Below are 11,477 nucleotides of genomic sequence, written 5' to 3' on the forward strand. Positions count from 1 at the left end.
GAATAACTGGACTAATACCTAGTTAAAACAACAAAGCGTTTGAAACACTGGGACATGTATCAAAGCAAAAAAAAAAAAAAAAAGCGAACATACCATATAGTGGGGAGAGGAAGCTCCTTTTCTATGTTAATGGGCACTCTCCTGCATAACCACAATGGCATTTAAAGCCTATTTCCAGCCCCACCATCCTTTCCCTTCTTGTCTTTTGGTAGCTGTTGGAAATTTTTACAGCATAGTAGAGTGCCTGTTTTTTTTTCTATATTTAGATGCAGGCATGGGCCCTTTAACTCCTTAAAGCGGAGCTCCACCCAAAAGGGAAGCTCCACTTATCTTCCTCCCCCCCCCCTCCGGTGCCACATTTGGCATCTTTAGGGGGGTGCAGGCGCCTGGTTTTGCACATTCACAAAAGCTTGCACACACGCAGTAGGGAACCAGCTGTGAAGCTGCAAGGCTTCACTGCCGGTTTCCCTTACAAGCAATAGCAGCAGCAGCACCCGAGAGCCGATGGAAAAATGAAGAGTGAAGACACAGCTGGATTCCTGGACAGGTAAGTGTTCTAATATTAAAAGTCAACAGCTGTAGTATTTGTAGCTGCTGACTTTTAATTTTTTTTGAAGAAGCTTGGACCTCCTCTTTAATTCACAACTTCCTGGGCTCCCGGCGCTGCCCAGGGAAGATAACTTTCCTCCCTCAGCAGTTCAGAAAGGTTACACTGATGAGCCAAAGGTGGTAGCTGGGAAAGTGATCTGCAGGTGAGAGACTCTCCACTGTCAGAGCTGATGTGCAAGTATCCAGGGCAGAGCCTAGTGACATGCAGCTTCTCCAGAAGAATCAGCTACTGTGGGGAGCACCTCCCTGATTGTTACGAGAGTTCTCCAGTTCCAGTGGCTGAACCTTTGTCATTGGATCCCTAACCTGGACTTTACTGAGGGGGGTGCTGTTTATGAGGTTAATCACAAGTAGTTCTTTATGTTTTTGTACTGTTCTACTGAAGCTAGACTCTCTGTTGTTATGGAGCAGGCATCACTAAACGGTGGACCACAGTCTGCATCTGGACCGAGTCACTGTCCCATCCGGACTCAGGGCCGGCGTTAGGGGGGGGCAAACTGGGCAACTGCCCAGGGCCCCGAGTGTCCAGGGGCCCCCAGCCGCCCCCTGTCAGCGGAGCGGAGGCAGCGTGACACTATGTGCCGGCAGGCGAGGGGCGGACTGATCATTCGGGCAGTCGGGCACTGCCCGAGGCCCCGTGGTTGAGGGGGGGGGGCCCACAGCAGTCTGTCCCTGGAGGTGCCTACACACTCTTGCTCAGCTGAGGGGCGGGGCCACACGTTCCCGCCACGGGGGGCAGCCAGAGTGCAGAGAGAGAAGAGAGCGGAAGACATCTCTCAGCCAGCCCAGCCGGCAGCCACCCACAGGTTGTGACAGGTACGTGGAGATTTACAGTCTGCTCTGCCTCTGCTGGCTGCTACTGTGCTTATCTGTGAAGTTCGTGCAGGAGAATGGAGATTAAGAGTCTGCTGCCTGCTACTGTGCTTATCTGTGTAAGTTCCGATTCCGAAGCACAGTAGCAAGGGGAGGGGGGAGGGGGTGTCAGTGTGCTACATTTATAGGCTTTGGAAGCAGCCCTTAATATGGTGGGAAACAAATTTTGTCAAAGCAATTCCAACCTCTCTCTCTCTGGAATTGCTTTTTTTTTAGACTCTGTGACTCAGACTCTGTGACTTTTTTTAGACTCAGACTCTGTGGTGAATTGTGTGGTGTCGGGGGTGGGGGCGTGACACAGCGGTGCTGACTTTGGTGGGGAGATTACATATTGGTGGGGGTGTCAGTGGTGGTAAGGGGGGGGGGGGAATAACACAGCGGTGGTGAATTTTGTGGGGAAATCACATATTGGTAGGGGGTCTGTGGCACAAACCCCCTACCAATATGTGATTTCCCCACAAAATTCACCACTGCTGTGTTATTCCCCCCCCCCTTACCACCACTGACACCCCCACCAATATGTAATCTCACCAAATTCACCACTGCTGTGTCATACCCCACACATTTCACCACTGACACCCCCCCCCCCATCCCAACATGTGATCTCCCCACCAAATTCACCAATCACCACCATTGTATCATACCCCCCCCACACACAATTCACCGCTGATCTCCTCACCAAATTCACCACTGCTTTATCATTCGGAGGGAATGACACAGTAGTGGTGAATTTGGTGAGGAGATCAGCGGTGAATTGTGTGCGGGGGGGTATGATACATTGGTGGTGTAGCCCCCCCAAAACCACACAATTCACCACTGACACCCCCCACCCTAATATGTGATCCCCCACCAAATTCACCACTGCTGTGTCACCCCCCCCTTACACCCCACAAAATGTGATCTCCCCCAAATTCACCACTGCTCTCATTCCCCAACACACAATTCACCACTGACACTCGGGGCTGACGATTCAGCACTGCCCCCCCCCCCACCAATATATGATCTCCCCCCAAATTCAGCACAACACTGTGATCCCCCCCATCCCAATATGTGATCCCCTTCAGACCTGATCATTCACTACTACCTATCCCCCCCCGTCCCAACGTCACATTCCCGCCCGCCGTCAGAGAAGAGGCAGTGGGCGGCGCGCATTGAGGAAGAATAGTCCAGTGTCCGGTCGGAGGACACCGGTCCGGCCGAGTTGCGGCGCCATGGAGGAGGAAGAAGTCGACTCCCGAGCAGCATGGTCGCCAGGGAGTCGGGACATGCTGGTCAGGTCACTGTGCATTGAATGGGGACATGCTGGTCAGGTCACTGTGCATTGAATGGGGACATGCTGGTCAGGTCACTGTGCATTGAATGGGGACATGCTGGTCAGGTCACTGTGCATTGATGGGGGACATGCTGGTCAGGTCACTGTGCATTGATGGGGGGCATGCTATGCTGGTCAGGTCACTGTGCATTGATGGGGGACATGCTATGCTGGTCACTGTGCATTAAATGGGAACATGCTGGTCAGGTCACTGTGCATTGATGGGGGACATGCTGGACACTGTGCATTGATGGGGGACATGCTGGACACTGTGCATCGATGGGGGGCATGCTGGACACTGTGCATTGAATGGGGGCATTCTGGACACTGTGCATTGGTGGGGGACATGCTGGTCACTGTGCATTGGTGGGGGACATGCTGGTCACTGTGCATTGATGGGGGACATGCTGGACACTGTGCATCGATGGGGGGCATGCTGGTCACTGTGCATTGAATGGGGACATGCTGGTCACTGTGCATTGGTGGGGCACATGCTGGTCACTGTACATTGGTGGGGGACATGCTGGTCACTGTGCATTGATGGGGGACATGCTGGTCACTGTGCATTGATGGGGGACATGCTGGACACTGTGCATCGATGGGGGGCATGCTGGACACTGTGCATTGAATGGGGGAATTCTGGACACTGTGCATTGGTGGTAGACATGCTGGTCACTGTGCATTGATGGGGGACATGCTGGTCACTGTGCATTGATGGGGGACATGCTGGTCACTGTGCATTGATGGGGGACTTGCTGGTCACTGTGCATTGATGGGGGACATGCTGGACACTGTGCATTGATGGGGGACATGCTGGTCACTGTGCATTGATGGGGGACATGCTGGACACTGTGCATTGATGGGGGACATGCTGGTCACTGTGCATTGATGGGGGACATGCTGGTCACTGTGCATTGATGGGGGACATGCTGGTCACTGTGCATTGATGGGGGACATGCTGGTCACTGTGCATTGGTGGGGGACATGCTGGTCACTGTGCATTGAATGGGGGACTTGCTGGTCACTGTGCATTGGTGGGGGACATGCTGGTCACTGTGCATTGGTGGGGGACATGCTGGTCACTGTGCATTGATGGGGGACATGCTGGTCACTGTGCATTGATGGGGGACATGCTGGTCACTGTGCATTGATGGGGACATGCTGGTCAGGTCACTGCATTGATGGGGGACATGCTGGTCACTGTGCATTGATGGGGGACTTGCTGGTCACTGTGCATTGATGGGGGACATGCTGGACACTGTGCATTGATGGGGGACATGCTGGTCACTGTGCATTGATGGGGGACATGCTGGTCACTGTGCATTGATGGGGGACATGCTGGTCACTGTGCATTGAATGGGGACACGCTGGTCATTCTTGAACCAACCTAATGATTGTTTGTTAAGTCACGCAATTTTTTTACAGTGTAATCCGTCAATGGTGATAGTATTAGAGTTTTTATTCTATATTTGTTGCCCTGGGGCTTTCTATTTAGTGTAAATGAGTAGCTCTATGTGCAGAGCTGTGTATGTTCTTTATATGGCTCTGCTGCTCCTCACCCAGGCCTACTTATAATAGATCTGGGTGAGGAGCAGTAAACATAATAGAATATTATAATTGATGTGATTATAATGATTATGATTATAATTAATTTAATGTTATTTAATTAAAGCATATTTTTATGTAGTTGTATGTTTTATTTGGCTAAATTGATTAAATGCGCCTATATTTTTGGTAGAATATAAAAAAATTTGGGGCCCCACTTTTAGGTTTGCCCAGGGCCACACTTTGTCTAAAACCGGCCCTGTCCGGACTGCCATGGTCTCATCATTTAGGAGCCAGTTCTTTGCTGTAGTCATCACCGCTGTCATTTTCACAGTAGAGCCGACAGCGGGAGGCAGGACAGTTCTGGCCAGAGGACAGGAGCTGCCCAAATTAACTTTTTAACCAGCAGGAGGTTGTTTGCTATGTTTGCTAAGGTGGTCATAGCAATTAATCACCAGCTTGCAGAAATGTATGCCTCCTCCCTCCTTCCCATGTAATGTAGGATAGTGAAGGGTGGGGAGCATGTGAAGTGGGGCTTAGGACACTAGTTTGAAATATGGGTGGTGATTTGAAGTGGGGCTGAGGATGCTAGTGTGAAGGATGGGGGTGGGGGGGGGGGGTTTGACAGGGTGCTGAGGACAGCGCTGTGAAGGATGCACAAACAAGCCATTCAGATCTCTGCTGGAAGAGAATTTTACTAACCAAGCCTCCGAGAATTTTCATTTAATATCCCTGTTATAGATGTAGCACTGTCGCCATAGGGCTTGCTGTGTGATGACATTTTGGGTCTCCTCGGATTACCTGCAGACAGTCAGTATGGGACAATTCATTCATCCATCCTTACTCCCAGTTGCTCGTTACTCAATAAACAGTCCAGGGGATTTGGTTTTTATATCTATTGTGGAACTTGGATGGGAGAAGGGAATAATGGGATATTCCAACTTGAACTTCACAGTAGATAAGGATAACTCTTGCTTGGCCTCACAAGGGTATTTGTGGAAGCAGACACACTGCTTTAACCATACTGCCACTTCTATGGAAGTATTAAGTCCTCTTGCTTTCTCTAGCAGCAGACTTGATGCAACTACATTATCTTCAGGACACTCGCTAGCATCCCCTTGACTGACACCCATCCACTGACTCTTCTAGCAGAAGGGATGGCCCTCTCAGGACAGGCCTATGACACAGATCTGTACTCACTGTAGGCAGAATCAGACCCATTCCAGTGTCTCCCTTCTAGTCAGCTCTGCAGGACATCTGGGTTCAGCTCCTCTCTGGCTATTTAGGCCCTCAGGTCGACCACCTGAGGCCGCAATGCAGCATCTACAGAGGAGGGGCAGTCACCCCCCCCCCTCCCTCCCAGACCCCGCTCCCTCCCAGACCCCGCTCTCCAACCAAAAGACCCCAAGCGCATGTGCCATTGGCATTTATACAGTATCCCAGCATGCACCAAGGCACTTCTCTGCCAATCACCAGGGCTGTACTAAATGCTGGTGCACTCATTTGTCAGGTTCCTTCCCACTGTCCAATATGCCTCCCTTTTGGACCAGTGTTAAACACTTCAGTCAAGCTGAGCTGCACCTTAGCACCATGAGCAGACCTTACTAGCAGATTCTGCTGTCTGGTAGGCAGAGAGCAATACACATTTACCTGGAAAACTCTCTGGTAAGCAGAAAGACCCAAAAACTATACTCCTTTTTCTAGCACCTACCTAGAAGGGTGCTAGAGACTATACCATATAGCCACATGTTACCCTGACTGAGTCACAGAGACATTGCTGTGAAGAACCCATATTTGTACAGCTTTCATAATCTGTTTTATATCATTGTGCAGTGTATGCATTCCTTGCCATCCTCACCCTGTTTTGCATTTTTGCTAACTTTGCACCTGTTTAGTAAACTGCAAGTTCCAGTTACTCCATGCATGATCATTCAGTCAATTACCTTTTCCATCAAAACAGTAGCATTGAATATTGCTTGTGTAATGATGCATGAACGGCATTTCCTATTTCCCGGCACTAGAGGTAAATCCTAATATTTCTACTCCTAGCTCAATCCAAGGGTTGCTTTAGTGTCGGTTCACACTACTCCAACTTGGGACGTGACTTGTGTGCCCTCAAGTCACCCCAAGTCGCTTGTCATAACAAATGCAATGTAAATGAATGAGAGCCGTCTTAATATGCACTACAGAAGTCGCTCCGACTTCAGAAAAGGTTCCTGTACTACTTCAAGGTGACTTGTATCTGACTTGTGCCCATAGACTTCAATGGGAGTCGCCTCCAAGTCGGATCCTTATCTTTTGTCAAGCGACTTGTCATCAGACATTCCAGGAAGAAGAAGAAAAATTACTCAGGCATTCCCCACATTGCAGCCACGCCTCCACTTCCTATACTCCGTATATACTATTATCTCTGCCTGGTCTGTGTGTCCTGCTGCTAAAAATGTCTTCCAGATGCTGCAGAGACAATGTGAGGAGTGAGGCAGTGGACAATGAGCTGCTGATCCGGTGTAATGTTCTGGTACCTCTGGTACCCTTGTTACCTATTTCTCTCTTTCTAAATTGCGTCCCATCTTGTTATCCAAGAGACGCATACACCTTTAAGACCGGATGACATCATTGCCGAGCGCCGCTATGAGCGGCTATTTCAATCGCCGGCTTTCTCTCACTCATTGCTCGTTCAAACCACATGTTCACCGCACCTTCTCCTGTGAAGTCGGAGCTGCTGACATTTCCCTTTGCTGAACTGAAGCCGGAACCTCGCTGCTGATCCGTATCTCGCTACGGGATCACCTCTCTCTAAGGACACTGTTACTACTAACCTATCTAAGTGATAAGTACCCCACAGGGGATTCTTACTAACCAATCTCCTACTGTCATCTACTGCAATTACCAGGACTATCTGTATATATCTATTTACTGTCATCTGCTACAATTACCAGGACTATCTGTATCTATCTATCTACTATCATCTGCATAGACAGTTAGCTCTTGGGACTACCTTCAACTATCTTTGCACTAGGTTACTCTGTCTAAGTATACTCCATCTGTGTCCTCTCACCATCTGCACTATACTTGACATCAGAACCTATCTGCTTACCATCACCTGCAACTCTCCTAATACTACTCTTAGTGTTCACCATACAATTGCCTGTCTCTCATCTATACATTCTCATATATTCTATCCCTCCATTAAACATCTGATTGAGTATATGTATATTGCATAACAGGCTGTGCACGGTGATGAAGTCCTGAGAGTTGGATATGTTGTTCAACAGAATCTCTACAAGGCTACTGAGTGTAATAATTCTGCAGCTGTAAATCCATCCACTAACAAAATCGCATGAACGTTACATCCGGCTGGTGAAGCAGCGTCCAGTACTCTATGATACCACTGACAGTAATTACAAAGATCAGACAAAAAGAGATAATGCGTGGCTGGAGATAGTGCGCATAATAGTTGAGGACTGGGAGATGCTGTCTCTGGATGAACGGTCTGAAAAATGTAAGTTGAACTTCTTTTTTCATTTATTCTTTAATATGCACTGATAGTCGGCAATTGTGGACACTGATAGGTGGCAGTGGTGGACAGTGGCACTGGTGGGCAGTGGCACTGGTGGACACTGATACCTGGCACTTGTGGACACTGATAAGTGGCACTGGTGGGCAGTGGCACTGGTGGACACTGATACCTGGTACTGTTGGACACTGATAAGTGGCACTTGTGGGCAGTGGCACTGGTGGACACTGATACCTGGAACTGGTGGACTCTGATACATGGACGTGGCACTGGTGGACACTGATACGTGGCACTGGTGGACACTGACACGTGGCCGTGGCACTGGTGGATACTGATACGTGGCACTGGTGGACACTGATATGTGGCCGTGGCACTGGTGGACACTGATACGTGGCACTGGTGGACACTGATACGTGGCCGTGACACTGGTGGACACTCATACGTGGCACTGGTGGACACTGATACGTGGCCGTGGCACTGGTGGACACTGATACGTGGCACTGGTGGACACAGATATGTGGACGTGGCACTGGTGGACACTGATATGTGGCACTGGTGGACACTGATACGTGGCCGTGGCACTGGTGGACACTGATACGTGGCACTGGTGGACACTGATAGGATATATATATATATGGAGACAATGATTTTACTCATCAATCAGAATCAAATTTTTATTAAACAAAGAGAATAGCATAACATAAAAAGTTATAAACACGCAGTACAGGCCATATAATATAACTCAAAACACCCCAGCATCCTAGGATCCAATAGCCTCCATTTGCCATGGTAAATTTATTTCTAATTGTGGCACCATCACTGGATCCCCGAGCAGCAGTCAATTGTGCTGTTTCCAGATCATGTTGAAGAGAATTCTCAAAATTGTACCCATCCTGTTGTCGTTCAAAATTGTGGAGCACACAAGCTGCTTTCACTGCAGTTATTGCGTTCTCTAAGTTTAAAGCAAAAGGGGTGTGCAGTACGTGCCATTTATTGGCCAGAATGCCAAAAGTGCACTCCACCACCCTTCTTGCCCTGGTCAGCCGATAATTGAAAATTTTCTTGGGTGTACTCAGATTACGGTTGGAGTAAGGCCTCATTAGGTGTTCTCCCAACGCAAACGCCTCATCTGCAACAAAGACATAAGGTTCATCGGTCCCAGGTAAGGGACAGTTACGAGGAAGTAGCTGATTGTCTCCTAGCATTTGGCCAAAAGATGAATTGGCAAAAATACGGGAATCAGAGCTGCTTCCATATGATCCAATGTCTATGTAGATGAAGCAATAGTTTGCGTCGGCCACTGCTAGCAAAACAAAGGAGAAAAACTTTTTGTAATTGAAGAACCAACTTCCACTACCAGGTGGCTTAACAACATGGATGTGCTTCCCGTCTATAGCTCCAAGGCAATTTGGGAAATTGCACCATTCCCAAAAACATTGGGCTATTGTCTTCCAGTCATCTTCATTCTGCTTCTTCATTACAATTTCATTGAGCACATCCCATAATATCTCACAGGTTTCAGTGATAATGTAGCTGAGTGTCGACTTGCCCACCATGAATTGATAATGTAAACTCACAATGGAATGTCCTGTTGCCAGGTACCTGAAAGACAAAATACATTTTATGTTTTTTGTTATGTTTTTCAGTGCAAGTCATACAGACAAGATGGAAGGGGTTGCGGGACTGTTTCTAGCGACACCTTCGAAGGGTGAGGGAGCAGAGGAGTGGTTCTGGAGCAAAAAAAGTGGTCCTGTATGTCCACGCGGAGGAGATGGACTTCTTGCGACCCTTCATGTCGTTGAGAGAGTGAGCTAACATCTGTAATGTTTGTAATTTGTTGATTAGAATTATTGAATGGTGTGCCTAAAAGTATTCTATTTTTATTCCAGAACACAAGCCAGTTGGGAGGGTGCAAGTGCAGAGCAGGCACAATCACAGAAAACCTTGGGGCAAGTGACTGAAGCCAATACACTTGGGGAAGATGAAGAATCCAGGGAAGAGGCATCTTCAAACCTGGAGGAGCCAACTGGGCCCAGCCAGGTTCCAAGTGTCACCAGGCGTCGTCCTAGCAGACCTGCAAGAGCGAGGGGTGAGGAAAGCCTTGACAGGTTTGTTAGAGTAGTCGACAAACTGCAGGAGACCTTACAAAGTATGGAGTCCGAAGACCAGGGCTTTGGCATCATGGTTGCGGGCCTCATAAAAAATGTTCGGCCTGAGCGCAAACACCACGTGTGGAAGCAAATTTTGGACATATTGCATGACAATAGCCAGGAGGAAACAGCAACAAGCTCAGGCCAAACATTTGGCCCACCAACACCATATGGCCCACCACCACCATCTGGCCCATATTATTCCCATCCAACCCCTCCACCACCTAGAACCCACCCTTACTATCCCCCTAGATTCAACCGTACCATGACGAATATGGTAATGTCCTCCAAACAACAAACCCTGTCCCATATCCTTCCCCATCACCGATTACATCTACTATATAGGCACACCTGTACCAGCCAGAGTTTTCCAGCCACCACATTTTCCTATTGTCCTACCGGACAGGCACCAGTGGGTCAGGAAGTGATCCTAACAATGACAATGTTTATCACCAACTGTGATTCTTTTTTGATGTTATTTTTGATGTTAGTTGCCTGAAATGTTTTCCAGTTACGGAATAAATATTTTTTTCTAATGAAAATGAAAGTATTGTGGTGCATTTGTTAAATTACTGTTTAGATGCTATATTGTGCAATATACGCTATCCTGAAATGGTAAAATATGCATAGTCTATAATCTGGTGAAGCAATGACAAAAATACACTTGCAGAGTAGCCGAAAATATATTGCTGACCAAGTTTGCTCCAGAACCCCTATTTTCAAACAAAAAGGTGTGATAACTTTTTCTTTTGTTGAGCATAACACCAAAAAAAAAGACATATATGTCACTATAGTTTACCTTAGTGTGATTACCAATCGTTCAGTAGGTGAGATACTTCTCCGAAAAGACGTGTCCTGCCGCTGCAAATGGATGCCGACCAGACCAAGTAATTCATCAAAACTGTTATAAAAAAAGGAAAATAAGAATTATGCCAGTTGCTAAAATAAAAATTGCAAATTTTAGACAATGTTAGCTGTACGCACATATCTATATTTGCTTATACACATTTGACAATTTAATTTTACAAAGTTTAATTACCTTGCCATGGACATACGAGTAAAACTGAAAAACTTGTCCTCAAAAGCACGAAAGTTTGCATACATGGCCCAAAACTGCCCTCTGCTTTCCCGATTTGAAATTATAGGATGGATCCAGTATCGCCTTCTTCTTCTCATCCTCATCCTACGCTTCCTCTCTTCTTCTTCAATTAATACTGCCATACCCGCTGTTATAACAGCTGACATCAGATATGGCAAGGCCAACATGGCTAACAAATACTTGTGCAATGACACACACACACAGAGAACACAGGACACATGGGAAACAGGAAAAAAGTAAAAAAAAAAAAAGAAAGGGAAATTCGGTCACAACACATCATATTCTGATTGGCCAAATACAAAGTCGTCTATCATATGCAGATGTAAATAACTGCGCTGGAGCAATAATAGTAGGAGCTGCAGCTTTAGTGGG

General features: G+C 47.5%; 1 protein-coding gene across 1 annotated transcript; it reads right to left on the reverse strand.

The window, feature by feature from the left end:
• Positions 1 to 8,533: 8,533 nt before the first annotated feature.
• On the reverse strand, positions 8,534 to 11,227 carry LOC309552699 (uncharacterized protein; the record flags this gene model as incomplete). Its single annotated transcript, XM_082253625.1, has 3 exons — positions 8,534 to 9,458; positions 10,806 to 10,907; positions 11,046 to 11,227. The coding sequence occupies 3 exons, from the start codon at positions 11,225 to 11,227 to the stop codon at positions 8,534 to 8,536; spliced, it is 1,209 nt and encodes a 402-aa protein (XP_082109751.1).
• Between the last annotated feature and the right edge of the window lie 250 nt (positions 11,228 to 11,477).

Source organism: Pelophylax lessonae (genome assembly GCF_965119305.1).
Source record: "Pelophylax lessonae genome assembly, chromosome: 4".
Lineage (NCBI taxonomy): Eukaryota > Metazoa > Chordata > Amphibia > Anura > Ranidae > Pelophylax > Pelophylax lessonae.